We start from the raw sequence: 19,273 nt of genomic DNA on the forward strand, positions 1-19,273 counted from the left end.
TATTTGACATAATCGAAAGTTCAAGCTTACTTTTATAAATTGCTCTAACAGTCAGGAAAAAATAATAAGCCGGATCCAATTCGAAGATTAAGGAACAACACAATCTGCAACATTAACTGAATTAGATAATTTAAGCTTAGCTTATACCGTCCGTTATACATTAAAAGCGCATGCATAAACGTTTTATGCGCGTGCACACACGCATATACACAGCCGTAAAGGTCTTATGCGCATGCGTCAAAGCGACTCATGCGCAGAAAGTTTATAGCTTTGAGGTCCGGATTATAGATCATTTTGGATTATGGGTGTCCAAATTAACAACTTTTGACTGTACTCTCTCAACTGGTGCTGATGTTCCAGGTAAGCAGACGGCATACTCAACAATATTAATATTAATCAGATTGGGGAATGCTAAGTGATTCTCCTTGAAGTGACAAACAGCCTGAGCCCTTTTTCTTCACTTGAAATAATCACATCTCTGGTAGTCTCTTCTTGCTTCCACTACTTCCAATTTGACTGCAAATACTCCTTAGCACGCACAACTTCATCAAACATCTGATCATTATTTATTTTCATATCGGGTACATCAAGAAGACTGCTATTAATAATTTCAGCAGAAGTTTTGGCATTTCCCCACTCAACAGCATTTTGTTTTCAAATTGACCATGAAAACTCTTCAGCATTTCAAAAACTATTTTTCAGAGGTCTGAGTATGCAATGCATCTTTCATAAAAGTCATCAAATTCTTCTTTCACACTGTTATGGACTTGCTCATCTAGATTCCTGTAGATGTTCTTTGCATTCATGGGGATAAAGTTTGAAGCCTTTCTTTCAGTCAGCTTTCTTTTGAGAGCTTTATGAGCTTCAGCAACCTCAAAAGCTGTAGTGTTATCTTTTTCAATTATCAGGATGTTAATGGGCACATTTTTTTTCGGGGGGGCAGTCTAAAAAAAGGCTTGCAGATCTTCAAAAATCTGTAAAATTCTTTCCAGCACAGCCATCACTGATAGAAATTGGGTGATTAAGACATAATAACATGCCGAACAAATACTAATTCAGAAGTCAAACAACAAAAATCAGCGTTATATTTTGAAAATTTTCACAGTGAAAATTTTGAAAATATAAATTTTGAAATTTTGAAACTGAGGTTTGCTGTGTGGTAAGCAAAGGTCGTCTCTTTCCCTGGCCAAGTTTTTGTCATTAGAACTCGCAGTCTTAAAACAACTAGTCAGTTTTGATGAGCTAGCAGCACATGCTAAACTTTTTTTGCATTTACTCGACTGCAAATGGTCTTTTATATTGGGTCACCTATAGTGAGCAACCAAAAATTCAGAATTACAATGTGAACATTTAACTCTATTGTCTTGATCTTGATTACCAGTACATACCTTTTTCAAAACAGGGAATTCATTCCTAAAATCTTCGGTGAATTTACACGACTGTTTTGGCATTTTAACAGAGAAAGCAGAAACTTTTAACTTAAAACATAAATAAAATAGTGCCAGGTCACTAACACAACAGTCACCACCGACAGAGACTGACAGCTGATTGACTTATCTTTTCTCTATTGTAAGCAGCTTGCGCCAAGGTGGGTGAGTCCAATGTTATTGCACACAAGGAGGTGAAGCAAAATCTCTTCTGAAACTACAGTCCTTAGTGCCCAATATTGGACTCGCCCGGATAGTCTCTCGCATCACGCATGGTCACGATTAGCGAGACAAGACGATACAATGACAATATTATTTATTAGCAGACCATCACTCTTCTATAGTTTACACTTTTCATACAATACAGAAATAAATGACAAAGTAATTATCCTAAATAATCCTTCACAGTTAATTATTTTTAGACTTTTTCGGTCATCTATAAAACCAAATTAAATTTTTACTGGGACATGAAGTAAACCGGCCGGGATAGGGGGATTTAGTCCGAAAACAGGGATGTCTGGCAATCAGAATCATGGGTGACTATAGTGCTCCTTACAATTCGTATATAAAGGGAGGACAGATTTTCATTTTTAATTATAAGAATTTTTCTCTTGTGAGATTTTTGTGTGTGTGCAGCTTTGTTATGCCCTGCAGAAAAACACAAGCATCAATTAATCGCATTTCTGAGTTCAGCCAAGGCAAAATCATTGCGTACAGTGATTGAAGATTGTCCTTCCAGGAAGTCCGTCATAATGTCAGACGTAGCCAAGCAATATTCATGCAAATAGGGAGTCATTGGTTGCTGGAGGATGCAACTGACAAGTAGGAGCATATTGTACACGTGGCAGTTTTGTATACACAATCATGTTACAGCAAATGCAATCTGTAACACAACAATCGCTGTCTGCATGAACTATTCGACATTGTTTACTGTTCAGTACTAGGCATCCATTGCTTCATTTAATTTTAAAACACAAGCGTTTGTGTTTGCAATGTTGCACTGAATGGTGAAGATGGATATCAGAATGGCATGGCATTGTGCTTTTAGATGAATCACACTTCTGCCTGAATCACACTTCCATGATGGTCAGATTAGAGTTTGAAGAGAGGCTGCTTGACTGCTATGCTATGCATCACCATACTGCCCTCATCATTATTGTGTAGTGTGGTATTGGATTCCATTCCCAGTACACATTATGGCACACTTGCCAGCCAGAGATTTTGAAACCTGTTCTCTCTTACCTCCAGGGCTTGTCTGTGGCGACATTTCAGCAGGATAGTGTACGACCACATGTAGCATGCAAGTTCAGGTTCTTTTTTAGCACGGCCTGTTGCATTGTTACCCTGGCCTGCCCTTTCTCCAGATTTGTTTTCCGTTGAACATATCTGGTCAATAACTGGAGAACATCTAACCTAGCATGCTGCTCCCACAGGTATACTAAATGAACTTTGACTACGTGTGGAGGCAGCATGGGCTGCCATTCCCCAACAACACATCCAAAACCTCTTTCACTGAAAATCGTGACATGTAGCAGCAGTTATTGAAAAACATGGAGGCAACACTCATTACTGATTTTCTTGTCTTCCTCACCTATAGAAGGTTGTATTTCAAATAATAAATGTTGATACTATGTGTAATCTCATTAATAAATTTGTCTTTGATATTTCTCTCTTGTGTTGCATTTTGGATGGTCAGTAGTGTATATGGCAGCCATACAATTCATTATAACTGCTCTAAGAAACTAACATCTGTCAATTTCTGAGAGAGTTGCAACAGATGATAGATAAAACTGTAATAGTTTGAAATGGCTGTCTAAGGTAAATGTGTGTTTTGTGCCAATAAAGAAAGATTTACTGCTTGAACATGTAGTGTTCATATTGATGAAAAGGTCTTTATCTTTGCTGATAAATGTGAAGGGGTATTATCAAAGTTATCAATTAATACATGAGTATCTAAATTACAGTTGGTAATTACATAAGTTTCTAAAAATGATTTCATGTTTCTAGAATGGAACCTGAAATTCTTTATTTAACATTGATACAGTCTGCACATACATTTTTGACTAGATCATAATAGACTTTGATACTTAAACTCACTTGATATATAAATAATTGAAATTTAGACTTTTTCTGCTTGCTTTTGAAAGATGTGAGCAAACTTTTGCAAGTGTTACCATTGGAGTTCTTTGGAGTTCTTTATAATTCTGAAAAGTCAGTATTCTATGGTTTATGTGTGCAACTCATTAGATGATTTTCATATGGAAATCGCAAATATCCATGTCAGCCACAGTTCTTCATGACAAATCATTGTTTTGTATTTTTTATATTCTAATTCTCTAAATTATATGAAGTCATTATTTTTTACTGCCAGTGTTTCAGTTCTTCACGTGGGAAGAGGAGGGAAAAAAGGGACTATTAAATGTAGTAATAAGTAATATATTACATTTATAAAATCTTTTAAACTTTTTAACTGAAATGCACTAAATAGTATAAAATAATAATTATTGATCACAGTATTCTGTTATATGGGTAACGATGTTATGTGGTAAAAAGTAAAAATATGTTATTGCTATCAGTGAAAAATTTCAAATGAGAATTGTCAAAACATCTTACATGTTTACCCACCCATCATTTTACTTTTAATTGCATATGACCAAAAAATATGTCAAGTAAAAAAAAAAAAAAAATTACATATAAATAAATTCATGTAATTTAAAACTTTTTTGCTGTATAATTTATTTTATACTTAATAGCAAAAGTTATGAAGGGAAACAATTCTCTGATCCTGAGAAAATTATTCCTTCTAATCATCGTAACAAATTATACACTTTTACTTTTATTTTACAAATGCCAAACATTAGTGCTTAAGCCGTTAGTTCACGGGCTCTCCAGTACTTTTTAACAATGTCCTCATACCGAGAAATTGCAATACGATTATTCAAAAATTAAAAAATCATAGGCTGATTGGAGTCTCACAAAATACAGTTTGGGGAATTCACCACTTTAATTCTGCAGTGATGTTCTTGCAAGCAGTCATGTCCGGTCAGATGTCTAAATGCTGTTCTTGGAAAACTGGGGTTGAAAGTTGTCTCTTCCTCCAGAATCTCTTATCCATAGCATGTTGAATCATATGCTGCTTAAGAATTTTCTTAAGAGTCAGGTTAACAAACATTTTAGTTGTATGAAATGAAAGGGTTTGATTAATGCATAGCATTATGAATGTTGCTTTCTTAGCCAAAGTATCAGCTTTTTCATTTTCTGTAATTCCACAGGGGGCTGGAATCCATTGGAAAGAAATTCTGTGTGCTATTGCCTTAAGCAAAGGCCTACAGTCTAAGATTCTTTTTGAACTATTTTGATTATTCAAAAGAGCTTGAAGTGCACTTTTGGAATCTGACAATATGACTGCCTTTACAAAAGAGTGGCTATGAATTGACAGTTATTGAATAGCTGCAGCAATAGCTTCAATTTTACCATTAAAGGCAGCAGTAAGAGGACCCATTGGTAAGTAGAAACTAAAAAGCTTGCTGTGGATACCTGCTCCAGCAGTGCACGTTCTTTGTAACATCGAGCCGTGTAGACATGCAATCACTCATTTTGAGGATAGCGAACCCCAATAATTTTTATTGCAATAGATTTCAATTGTGAATTGCTCAACAACAACATTTCTCTCTTTAACAACTCTTTGAATAAGATCAAGCTTTATATTCAAATTCAAAAAGGTCCAAGGAACAATGGGGAGGAGGTAAAATTAGATAATCTCGGCTCAACTCCAAAGCATCAGATTCTCTCTGAGCAGCCTGTATAAAGCTAGTTTGAGTTTTAAGATTCCTAGAAATTTCCTTATTATAGTTCCTCCAAAAAGAGTTGTCGGGCAAACACACCAGCTTCTGGTATAATGGGATCGCATTTCTCTTAATACAATTATGAACAGGTTCCAAACTGGTTAAAAGCTGCATTGCAAGAATAGTAGATCTCACTGCCCCAGTAATAATGCTTACGGCTTTATTTTTCAGATGTTCCATAGTTTCCTCCAATTTAAGCATGGATTGATGATGCAACCCAAATATTTTGTCAAATCGTTAAATGATATACATGTGGTGCCTTTCCCCCTCATAAAATCTGTTACTTACAGTGTTAGGTTATATTCAGTTCATTTAAATTTCTGCCTAATTTAAAAATCTAATCTCATCAATGCTTAGAATTATTAGGTTTCGTATAGTGAAGGATTAAATTTTGTGCTTTAAAAATCTGTGTCTGTTAGCACTAAATTGTCAGAGTTAAGGGATTTCCCCCTCTCCTTGAGAAAAGCTGTTTGTGAGATTTTTTTTTATCTCTCTGATCTTGTGAAAGATCAAAATTTTCTGATCTTAAAAAAGGATGCATAAAAAAATTGAACACTAGCAGCCCCCCCCCAACAGAAAAAAGTCTATATTCAATTTGCTATAAGTGAGTCTTTGCATAATAATGAATTGTTATTGCAAATGTACATTTGTTCAAGATTTCAAGAAATCAAATTAGCTGTTTAGAGTGAGGTCAGAAGTAATTTTCAGGGTTTGATTCTAACAGAAAAACAAGCAGAGATTACTAGACTAAAGAAAAAACAGTATAAAAATGGCAGGTTCAGCTCGAGATTACATCAGATGTTAGCCACTTATAAATTCTATCACCGGTGCCTCCAAAATTTTGCTACTCTAAATTTATCACCCTGGGCATTTGCACAGAATGCTGAGTTGTTATACCTTATACCAAATAAATCATTTCTGAAAATTTCTGCGGCATGTTTTTTAAAAATAGTAAACTGAAAATATTAATGAAATTTCTTATCTTTGATGTTAATATTAGTATAAAATTTAATGTTATTTTAAAACCTAGTCACTGTTTTTGCTGTAAAAATATTTCAATCTTATTTTCATTGCAGTTCTTTTTTATGTTATTTCTTAAACTTTTAATATATATATATATACTAAACTGAGAGGAAGGAGAAAAAATAATAAAAATAAACACTTTAAAAAAACTATCCTTGGGAAATATGAAATTTATGAAAAAAAAAATCAATTTTTAAAATGAAATGCATAAACACATAAAATAATAAAAGGATATGCTAGTCAGGTCATAAATTTTAGTGATATGTGAATATATATACTTCATATAAAAAGTTTTTTCCCTGCTGTATTTAAAAGTGTTAACAAGGAAATTGTAGGATAATTAGTTTGTTCGCTAAATGAAGATATGTGTGTGCAAATCTAAGAAAAATTTTTTCAACGTTAAATAAAACAAATCTAAGCTTTTTTTTTTTTTTTTTTTTTTTTTTTTTTAATGTAGCTTGAAAGTAAGCACCTTCATCTACTGAACATTATCTGCCAGTTTTTTTTGCCAGTTTTTTTAACTGGGCATGTGCAGCTTTGTGCATTGTGATACATGCAAACTTTATTATAGATATATATTGTTAACTTATTCTACATATTAATTAAACTGATTTGAGTACATTACTGTTTATTGATTTGTAATTTAATATGGTTATTTAATCTGCTTAAATATTTTATTCAGTATTTGCAATTCAATGGGAAACCACAGATGTATTCTTTTGTGTCTCTACTTGATGGATATTACCGTTTAACTGAAAAATGGACATTTAACTTATGTAAAGATTTGACTACTCCTTCATTGATTGAGCTACGTGCTATGAAATGCCATGGACCTGTTGGGTATATATGTTCATGCTTCTTTTGCTCAGTTGCTTTTTATTCCATGACTTATTTATTAACCTTATTTTTTATAGGTTAAGAGTTGTGTTTTTATTTATTTATTTATTTATTTTTTATAAGTAATATAAGGAGTTTAACGATTTTGCTTTTGGTTGTCCAGATTACAAGAGTAATAAAAGATATTGTCATATTTTTCTTTGAGAAAAGTGCAGAAATCCAAATGAAATTATTGCAGTTATTTCCTCATATATTTCTTCATCTTGCATATTTACCCCTAGCTTTTTCTTCTAATTATGTAAAACATGTGCACATGTAGGAAAGTATATTGTGTGAGTAAAAAGAATATTGTTAAAGTTAATATCTTCTTTGTAATACAGGATGCATTAATATGAATTCATCTGTTTATGTGCTTTTTAATGTTCTATGCTTTTTTAAGATGCTCCCTAAGAAGTATTGTACACTACATGATTTTCCCCTCGTGATATACAAAATTTACTTTAAGTAAAAAAAGGAGGGCAGTATGCTAGGAAGTATAGTATTATTAGAGAAATAGTTTCTATATAGTAGGATAAACTTGAGTAATGTTCACTGTCATGCTTTTATATCTGCTATTGTGGTTTCACAACAATTCTGAGTGGAAGAGGGATAAACATAAATTTGTTGTAAGTTTTAAAATGCAAACAAAGTGTTAACAGTCCAATAATAGCCAAAATGTAGCAGCTCGAGCTGCCAGTTGTGTAACTATGAGGATGGAATTAATAATTATAGAACTTAATATAATATAACATGTATTGCTAAGTTATTAAAAGCATGTCAAACTCTTAAGCTCATATCCCATGTTGCTGGCAGTGGACAATATATATGAGGGAGAACCTCAGCTATCAGTGGTTAGATGGTGTTTGGCTTGCTTTTGTTTCCAGATTTCCTTCTGTTTTTTAAATTGTTTCCACTGTTACTTCCCACATTCATTATATCCTCAATAGTAACGTATTGCAGCTCTCCTGTTCTCTAGCTTCTTATTTTTCGTGGCCAACCTCTTGACCAAGAACTAAACTACTTAAAAAGCAGTTGCTATTGACAGAGGCTTTACCTAACAGTTTAAAAATTCTCATCTCAACATATCAAAAAGCACCCTCTCATTTTAGATTATGAGAGTTCTATTATGATTCCTTTCTTTCCATCGATTAGCTGTAAAGTTACACATACTGTACACAATTCAGCTTTCAAGTAGTTTTCTGTTCAATCGATAAAATTCACAGTTTTATACTTAAACACCCTATTGCAGATATGAACTTCTGAAATATTTACACGATTCCTTGTCTACGTAGTTTAATTTACATTGGTCAAACTAAGAGACCCTTAAAATTTCACTCACCCTTAAAAATTCACCAAAAGAAGGAATAGGAGGCATATGTTAGGAAAGAAGAAGCATGAAAATCCTCCATTGCCCAATACTGTTGGTCAAAACAAAACATTTTCCGTTTTTCAGCAGTTAAAATTATTCAAACAGCATATTCCTTTGGCAAATTAGATTTTCTAAAAGGTTTCACATTCATAAAAATCTTCAATCTGTCTTTACCCTGAACCTTTTAAGAAAACTGTTTCATACTTGTTTTCATTTTCCATCAATAAATCATACGAGTAGCTTGTCTTTCTTCCTCTCATTGTTATCCCCTGAGTACAGGCTCATCTTTCATCATTTGCCCTTTTATCACTGAAGAAGAAAGTTCTATGCTTAAGCCTTCGAAACTAGTCCTGCAAGTTTACAAATATTATGTGGATTCTTGGATTCTTCTAAACCTCCAATAACTGTTATTTGGCATGTTAAATCAGTAATATTATGCTGTTTAAAAACTATTATTTCAACATTTCCCATTCAACTTTTGTGAATTTAAATATAGCACGGAATACTTGAATTACTCTCTTGGTTGCATAATTTATCATTTAAACTTAAGTGTATTTGCTTAGATACAGCGTGACAATTATTGAACTATGTGAAATAAAACCATCATAACTTCTGAATGATTTGCGTGATGAATTTCAAACTTTGTGTTTGACCGCAGAGCATGATAGGAACTAGTATATGCATGCACACAGAACTTATTATTGTCGGCCATTTTCAAGTAAAAATGTCACATTACAGTGCCTGAGCATATAGCACTTGTGAAGGCCTACTACGTGAGCAATAACAGGGTGATTGTGGCTCAAAGGAAGTTTGCGGCTGAGTACAAGCTGAAGACAACCGGTCCAAGTCGATCAAGAATTTGATTTGCAAGTTTGAGAGAATTGGTAGTGTTTATGATGACAGCGTTGGCAGTTATGGTTGACAAACAAGTGTGGAAGTGCCTGAAAACATCAAGAAGTCATGCGCAGTGTTTCAAACCAGCCCAAGGGAATTGATCAGACAAGCTGCATAATGGGTGGGTATCAATTGGGAGACCCTGCAACAAATTGTTGTTGAAAACCTGCATTATTTTTCCATAGAAAATTCAAACCCATCAGCCATTAAGGCCCATGGCCATAGAACAGCGGTAGTGTTTCGCCAACACTATTGTCGAAAGAATTGATGAAGAGGAATTTGATTTGAATATGGTTTGGTTTAGTGACAAAGACCACTTTCATTTGGATGCATTTGTCAATGAGCAAAATTGGTGCATTTTGGGGACTGAGAATCTGCATTTCGTGATCAAGAAGTCTCTCCACCCTCAACGGGTGACTGTGTGGTGTGCAGTGTCTAGTCACAGAATAATTGCTGCAATATTCGTTGATTGCACAGTAACTACTGAATGATACGTGAAGGTTTTGGAAAATGATTTCATCCCCATTATCCAAAGTGTCCTTGATTTCAACAAGATGTGGTTCATGCAAAATGGAGCTCGACTCCCATTGGAGCAAGATAGTGTTTGATGTCCAGGAGGAGCACTTTGAGAACTGCACCCAGAGGCCATTGGAATGGGGCTTGCTTGGCCACCATGTTCTCCAGATTTTAAGATGTGTGACTCATTTTCGTGGAGCTCTATTAAAGACAGTGTGTACAGAAATAACCCTAAATCCATTGCTGAGTTGAAAACTGCCATTCAGGAGGTCATCGACAGCATTGATGTTACGACACTTCAGCGGGTCATGCAAAATATTGCTATTCGTCTTTGCCACATCATAACCAAAGATGGCAGGCATTACAAACATGTCATAATGTAAATTTGAATATCTGTAGTCACGTTTACATGTTGATTAAAGTTTGTGCACTCATTAGTTTTTAAATAATTATGTTTTATTTCATATAGTTCAATAATTGTCACCCTGTTTCATATAATATTCATGATTACCCATTGTGTCACATATCTGCAGTAAGTGCAGAAACCCATTGCTCTGAGATAGGCAAATTATTATATTGTAGAAAATTTGTTTGATTTTTCTGCAATGAAATAGTTTTAGAACTTAATATGATCTGCTTATAAACATTAACAAACACATTTAAAGCATTTGTAATGTATTAACTATATAGTGTTAAGTGTCTGTGACACTTACATAAGAAGTTTTTTAGTCAGGGTGTATTTGCAGAACAATTTCAAGGGGAGGGGGAAATCCATACTTCGATAACCAAAGGGTTTTGATAGTTACCATGAGAAGGTATGTGGAAGAGTACTCTATATTTTTTCTGTGTCATGTTAGAAAAAGAGCAAATAGTGCATGATGTAGTGCACAAGTAATATGATAAGTTAAAAAAGAAATGTAATGCAGTACAAAGTCTGAAACCCTCAGTCATGGGAGTGGCAAGTCTGGATTTTAGATTATCAATTGAAATCTAGTAAGATGGCATGTTAACGTGACACCCTTGCAATTTCACTTATTGTTTATATCAGAAAGAAAAATGCTTACTCCTCAGTAAGACTGGTGACACAGGTGGCAAAAATTTTAGAATTTAGTGGAGCACCTAGCAGCAAAAATTAGGGATTGCAAAATTTTTAGAATTTAAGAGAGGTGCTGAGCAACAGGATTTAAGAAAGGCAGAATTCTAGAATTCAGGGAGATACCCCTTAACAGAATTTAGGATCTCCAGAGATTGCACAGGTTGGAAAAGGTCCCCCCCCACAAAAACTCAAGGGTCGAAAGTATGATCCTGACAGCATGGGTTACAATGCTAAATAATGTGTTATTGACTACCTAGCCACCAGGTGTTTGAAAGTGACATGCAGGCATCACAGTTAGTTGGGAGGAAAGTCATATTTATGGTACATCTGCTTCTTTTTGCTGAATACAGTACAAAATACAATATTCAGACTCCTTGAGACTTGGACAATTCCAGATTTGGGATTTTTCTGGATATTAGATCATAAGTGTAAATTTAGTAAGATGGCATATAGAAATTAAAAATTAAAAATAAGAAATTGTGATTTATGAAATAATAAAGCATTTATGATCTAAAAGGTGTCAAAATTTATTAAAAAAAGGCCTATATTTATTTGTTTACATTATTAAACATTTCTTTCAATGTAAGTTGTTTAAGTTGCTTCGATTATTGTGCTAACACTTTCTCTTTAATTCTGTAAACAGACATAATTTCTCGTTCACTTACAAAGTTCCATTTTGTTCAAGTCTTGTAATTACTGTGTTCAGAGTGTCGACTAACTTATCAATCAGAATTTTTTCGTTTTCAATAACCTCTCCGTCACTTTCTTCACTATTGCTAGTGGTATTTTCTGGATCTAGAACTATACTACAGAATTCACTGTCTGTTGATTGATGATTGGGGCATTGTCATCGCAATGAAAAACTTTTGTTATATTATCTTCATTTATTACTGCTTCTCCACATTTCTATACAAAATCCATTAATAGGAAAATTTCACCTTTGGTTTGCGATATCCAAAAACCTTTAAATTTGCAGCTATCACCTTCATCATCCTCACCATGAAATATGGTAGCTGGGCACAGAGCCGTGCCAACACAATTTTTCACCTGAGGCAAAGTGGTAAATTTGAGCCCATATAATGCAATGCAAGTTATCTTTAGGGTGGAAGAAGAAATATATACATGTACAAAACAAGTTATCTATACCTATACTTACGAATAATCTAAGACAATTGTTCTTGATGACAAATATTTGTTATACAGTCGAATATCAAAGAAAAATATTTCACTTCCGTGATTTTAGAAATAATTAAAAATCGAATGTGGCTGTGTCATTTCATCAGTGGTAACTTTTTAAAAAATATATAAAGAATATATCTGTAAAGTCATTTATTTCAATGAACAATGAAAGAAACAAAATAACATGCTTTTAAAATGTTTCACTGTCAGCACTTTCTCTAAAAATAAGAGCACTCTTTTAACAGATAATAACATATTTAATTTAATGGTGGCTAATAGGCAACACTGGTACATGTAATGTTTCTGTAGAAAAATTGTTTCCCACATGTTGTCTTATAACTAACAGTATCTCATATTTTAGTATGAACTGTAATTGGTTACATAAGTTCTGCAATAATTTGCTCCCACAATAAAAATATTGCCACCTCAAAGTCCAAACTTTACTATAGTCGATTAATCAACAAGCCAGTTCCTTAATATTTGCATACCATTTATCATTCAAATGAATTATCATAGCAAGAAAGGCTTATTTGATCTTGAAGAAAACTTTATATACTAACTAACTCTTATTTAAATATGGCCTTTCCCAGGCATTTTGTGAGTCAAAATCAGTATATTGATTTAAATGTATTATTTAAATTGTTTATATGAATGAGATAAAACTGGAAATTTCTTTCCTTGTATATTATTAGGCGATTTCATGTTGTAATAAAGATATTAAATGTTTTATTTTCTTCAGGACTTCAAGGGAAGTGATGGGCTGTCAGAAAATGTTTTCATAGATTGTTGTTCTCATCATACCCTTACAATAAGTGTAGATTTAAAATTAGTAAGATTTGGTTCCTTACTTTTATTCAGCTCATCAGTTAGCTAAGGGGTTTCAATGCGTGAACTTTTGCAAATGTTAAATGCTTTCATTCACAGGAATAAGCAAGTTTGCCAGTCTGGTCTAACTGATTTTTATGTTTTAATTTCATTTTCGTTTTTCAAATCTTTAAATCAACAGCTTTATCACATTCATTTATTTCCCTTTCTTAATATTTGAATCTTTCCAAAACTGTATTTCTTACAATTCCTTTTACAAGAATAGTTTCTTTTCTTTTTTTTTTTTTTTTTTTAAATATGTATTTTAGAGTGGTTACCTTATAATCAACGTAGATGAACCAAACATGTTTCTTGATGTCAATATTAGTTATATTAAAATTAGGCACAACAGTTTGTTTTAAATTTTCCAACGTCCTTTTCTATTTTATAATGCTAAATTAATTTTATTATTTCATTATATACAGTAAAACAAGTAAAAAAGAAAGAGAAAGAAGTCATGTTTTACCTTCGATATATTTGCATTCTAGGCATAACAAAGAATGAGATAGACTAATACACGATTCATTTAATTGGCCCAGTAATGTGTTTCAGAAATAATCGTGAGTACAACCAACTGCACAGTTCCGTCGCAAATTCGGTAAGGGCACAACCTCACACCATGCGTCTTGTTCATCAACAATTTTTACACAAAAGAAGGACTGATAATATGGTATGTTTCACGTGCAAACATCTTCATTTGGTCTTTCGATGCTATTCCATTCAGGCTTTATGCCTTAGGTCATCTGCAACAAAGGTTAGGCTGTTGCGATACTAAACTCAGTAAACTTTAGATAGTTTGTTATGGCAAAGTAAAACCTGTAGTCCAAACTAAAGAATGATAGTAGGGAATATTATCATCGGCGCCTTCTTGGCAAATTTAGTGTGTGCAGCTAATTGCAGCAAGTTTAAATTAAATTCAACAGTATATACATTGATGCACACCTCAGCACTTTTGAGAAAAATTAGTATTATAAATTCTTTGCTTCATTCAGTTGGATGATTTATAAGAATTCAAATTCTTTCGCTGCTTCTTGATATGTTTCCAAAGTCAAATTAGAATATCTTTTTCAGAATGAATTTCTAAATTTTTATAGCTAATTTGGCACCCCATCTAGTTCACCTGAGACAAATGCTTCACTGTTGGCTATGGCTGGGCATAAATTATACCAAGCATTTTTTTAAATTATCTGGAGATACATCCTCTCACGATCTTGCGATGCTCCATGCAACAGATTTTATACTAAAATATTTCAGAAATTCTTGAAAGATCTTGCCATTATTCAAGAAATTTATCATGGATTTTAAAAATGCTGCTTTATATTTGCATTTCAGCACACGCACTATTATGATATCCATAGGCTGAATGATGGATGTACAGTTTGGAGGAAAGAATAATACAAATACGTTATCGTTCACTAAAGTGAAGTATTAGCCGAACAGTTGTCTACAATCAGGGCAATTTTTGGGGCATCAGTTAAACGAACTGAATTCAAATGTTGCTGAGCCTTGGGTATGAAATGATTTTCAAACCAATCATTCATTAATGCTTTTGTCATCCATGCTCTTTTATTTTCACAATATATAATGGGGAAATTCTTTACTTCTTTAAATGTTCAAGCTCATGTATTTTTTCTGATTACGAAAAGACACTTGTGTGCAAATTTCTTATTGTTAAAAAAGATGCTTAAAGAGAAGGAAATTGATATAAATTAGCCAAAATGTCTGGGAAGGCTTCAAATTAAAAAGACACATAAATATTTGAGTGTTGTTGTTACAAAACTTTAATGTTTTGTACGTTTTAATGTGTAATTATTCTGATATCGTTTAAGAATCAATGTCATGAATTACATGTATTTTAAACTGTGAAGTTTCATTAGATTGTTTTTTAATAGGGCTTTTGTAACAAATATTATTAAAGAAATAAATAAAATTTTATAGTGACCATGTAAATCAATAATAACTAAGGTTATCTAACTACCTAATTTAATTATTTATAACTAACTGCTTACCCTTAAAAATTCTCTCCATATTAAAGCGAAAAATTGCCTTTCATAAATCCTTACTGTGGTCACAGGATAAAATACAAAAATGTAAACATTCATGTAAAACTTATTCTTTGTATCTAAGGAAACTTAAAATAATACAAAACAACTTATCACCTGTAGTGCTTTAGTGGCTTATTGGAAACTTAACCCTTTGACCGGCCGGGTTTTCGGTCAGAAAGCATAAATTTTCCAAAACTACTATGAGAAAAAATTATTTTCTTGATTTTAATGTAAAAATTCTCCTATTATTTTATATCTGGATTTGTGTACTTTTAATATACTGCCATTATATTATTGTCATATTTTAAGATACACATATATGTACGTTCTTACACATATCACAAAAAAATTCTAGACTGTATATATATGGCCTTGCCAGTTAGAGGGTTTTAGTATATTAACTGGGTTACAATCCTTGGAACTTTACCCGAAACTATGAACACCAAATGCATCAGACAGAGCCCAACTAACTATCAAAATTTGCCGGCCGGGCCTACATCAGGCCTTTCAGGTTTGTTCTAATCAGCAGTCTTTCTCTAGGCAAGCAGCCATGGTGGCAATATCTAGTCTTTTGTTATGAATCATGCTGATTATAATCTTACTTCTCATTTTAATATATGCCACTTGACATAAAATTCACCTGCTATTTACTAAATCTCTAGACCAGCAGTTCTCAACCTTTTGACTAAGGCATACCATCTAAACAAAATTTAAAATCTTTAGTACCATCACTATTTTCCAATGAATATATTTCAATTTCTCAATAGAAATATTTAAAATATATATATATATTGCCATTTGCACAACCTGTTGGCTATTTATATTAAAGATACACTCATAAAAAATATTGGATTAAAAATTGGTTACCATTTTAATTATCTTTAAGATTTTAATTTAAGTTATAATACTTTAATTCTAAAATTTAGCCTGAAACTTGAGCCTGTTTAAGAGAAATCAATTTCTTTATGTCTGGTCTTATTTCTCTTAGCTTTAACCGTAAGTTAGGATCCACTTTTAATTTCGTTCTGTATTTATTTTTTAAGTATGACATGAAAGAAAATCCTTGCTCACACAAATAGGTTGTGCAAAAAGGCAATAAAAATGTAATAGCCTTTAAATTCTTTTAATTTTTTTAAATTAAAAACCTTTAAATTCTCTTTTTCGATTAAGCCAAAGTTTGCAAGTGTGTTATTTTTGAAATCATCAGTTAGAGTTTGATCCCAGGAAATATCTATCAATTTTTCTTTTTCTTCACAAAATAAAATTTCAGGTACGTTTGAACAAAATGGATTTCTAATATAATTTTCATTTTCATAATCCTTGGAAAAGTACATATTAAAATTATTTATCAATGAAAATAATAATATTATGCTAATTCTTTTTGTTAGAAAACTTTCTAAATGTGTCGTAAAGCTTAAAATATTGTTATCCAATTCTTTCATTATTAGCTCGAGTTCTTTTTATAATTACATTTATTTAATTTTTAATGGTAAATAAATTAACACTTTGCCCTTGTAATCCTAAATTTATCTCATTTAACTTTCCATAAATATCAGCTAAATATGCTAAAACATACCAGTCATAATTCACTAAATAAACAATTTTATGTATATCATCACCTGTAAATCATTACTTTTCCGCTTAGTCAATCCTAGCCATTTTTTTATTTTGAAAATCTAGATTTGTTTTATAATTTTTTTACAAATATTTAAATGCACAATATGTTACGAGTTCTTTTGAAACAGACAACGATATTCTCAAATCGCATAGAAGAGTAAGGAATACAAAGCAACAAGAAGACAAACTATCTGCTGTTAGAGACAGCAAATTGACGTAAAAAATGCTTTGAATTAAAAATAGAGCATGGAAATGGTGGCGACATAAAGTGTAGACATTCTAATAAATCAATCAATTCTAAAAGAATTAATGAGATATTATTATCTTTTTATAGGAACTTATTTTTATTTCCTATAAAATACAACATCCATTTCTGTTAAAAACATAATTTATGACAAATTTTTTTTATATCTATGGCTAAAAGAATATTTGTGAAAATATTTTACTGAAGTCCTTGAACAAAGCTCAGATTGTGTAAATTTATGAGTGTTAGAGAAAAAACTTTAACAGGATGTTGGAATGTTTAATTTTTGAATTTAATAGTTAAAAATACTTGGTTCCTTTGCGTATCATCTAGTTTTCTTTTGCATACCACCAGTTGAAAACCGCTGCTCTAGACTGAGCAAGTATGTGACAAAATGAAACATTAAAAAAGGAAAAGGGGGGAAAAGAAATCAGCATAAAGCTAACTGTTAGTAAAACATAAATAAAATGTCACTTATCTTCTTTCAAATGTGTCCAACTATTATAAGTGTAAAATATTTAATGCTACTTGATACATTTTATAAAGTTGATTCTCAAACTTATTAATAATTTTTTTCATTAATTCATGTTTAGTAATAATTCATCCTAGTTATGGATCTATTTTATTTTTAGGATGGTATTACAAAAGTGAAGTTCAGGCATGGATAATATTTTTAATTGAATTTATTCAGTTCCCATTTGCTTAAAGGTCCTTAATTTTTTTTTTCATTAATGGTCCTTGAAAGTTCTTAATTTCCATGTGTAGAAATGTGTACGAACCCTGTAAAAATTTTGCCATGCCTTAATTTTGCTGTATAGTGCTTCTCTGAATTCCAAAAATTTTATCTTTCTTAAATTCTGGTCTGTCCATACGAGCTCTGGCACCGGTTCTGGGTTTATTGAATAACAAATCAGTTATTCTGAATTGAAATAGAATTAAATGTAATCTTTTGTTCTATGAGTATCATTAACAAAATCTGTTTTTACCATATGGAAAGAAAATTTTGTTAAATTTTTTCTCGTCAACATTTCTTAGCACATTTAACTTAAATCTGCAGCCTGCAGCTAATAGTTAAAATCTGCTGCTAAAATCTACAGTTAAAATCTGTCAGCAAAATATTCATAAATATACATGTCTATAATCATTGCCATAATGTCAACATAAAAAGTTAACATACATTTTGTTGTTCAATTACTTATATAAAAAATTATTTAGGCATCAGTGCATGAGTCATTACTCAAGTTATCATGTGTTGATAACCATGCAGTGATGAAAGCAAACTATAATTATGATTCACCAGAATGGCATCAGGGATATAAAATATTAGCAGTGTAAAATCAACTATGTTTCTGTGTGGAATGTTTTGGTTTGAGATTTATGCCAAGCAGATATGCAGATATGGAGCCAAATTGATCACACAAATTTATGCTAGAATGATTGTTTCTTGAATAACGAGGTATTTTATTTAGTGCCAAAGTGAAATTAAGAATCGGAACTCTCCATGTGTTTCATTATGGAGAAAATATCAAATGTGCATGTGTAAAACTCAAAAAAAAAAAAAAAAAGAAAAAGAAAAAGAAAAAAAGAAAAGAAAAGAAAAAGAAAGAAAAGAAAGAAAGTTGGTGGTGTTGGAGGACCGTATTTTAGATCATTTTGGATATTGGACGTCCGGATCTCAGACTTTGTACTGTATTATATTCTTCATTCCTAAATTTGTTGGAGAGGATTTTTAATTTTATTTTATTTTATTCATTTATCTGTTTATTAGCTTATTGTTCAGCCTGGATATTGGATGTCCAGATTTTGGACTTTGTACTTAAGTGGTATGAAGTCTCTGATGGGCAGTGTGTAGAATGCCTGCCATTTGGGAAAAAAATGGGAAATATCTAGATTATTTTAATATTATGTATTTTTCCATAGGCAAATGTTTCAAAGAATATAAAGAAATGTTTAAAAGAACGTCATGGAAAAACGTTTACTGAAAAGAGCATGCATATTGTAGAATGATAAATGTTATTTAGGCAGAATAATAAAAAAGTATTCTGAAATGGCTTCTGTTAAAAATACATATACGAAAATGAAAGAAATAAAATATAATGTATAGGACTTTTCCTTTTAAGGAAAATAAAATATGAACCTACTTGTTGTAAGAAAAAATTAAATTGAAAGTCATATATAGAATGTTAGAAGGTGTGAGAATTATTGATCATTTCATACACTAACATCCAATTTTTCTCATTCCATGTATTGCTTAGGCTTTCTATGCAATGTTCACTTT

The 19,273-nt window shown here is 32.0% G+C and overlaps 1 protein-coding gene across 4 annotated transcripts in view; it reads left to right on the forward strand.

The window, feature by feature from the left end:
* The window catches only part of hop (tyrosine-protein kinase hopscotch), a 99,284-nt gene that overhangs the window by 17,923 nt on the left and 62,088 nt on the right, over positions 1 to 19,273 (forward strand). For all 4 annotated transcript variants that reach the window (XM_085810624.1, XM_085810622.1, XM_085810623.1 and 1 more), the window contains exon 5: positions 6,978 to 7,135. In XM_085810624.1, coding sequence (XP_085666750.1) covers positions 6,978 to 7,135 — 158 coding nt within the window. The remainder of the gene's footprint in view (positions 1 to 6,977; positions 7,136 to 19,273) is intronic.

The sequence above is a fragment of the Stegodyphus dumicola genome, chromosome 2, assembly GCF_044657685.1.
Source record: "Stegodyphus dumicola isolate Sdum_Otavi_A_Nest chromosome 2, ASM4465768v1".
NCBI classification, from domain to species: Eukaryota; Metazoa; Arthropoda; class Arachnida; order Araneae; family Eresidae; genus Stegodyphus; species Stegodyphus dumicola.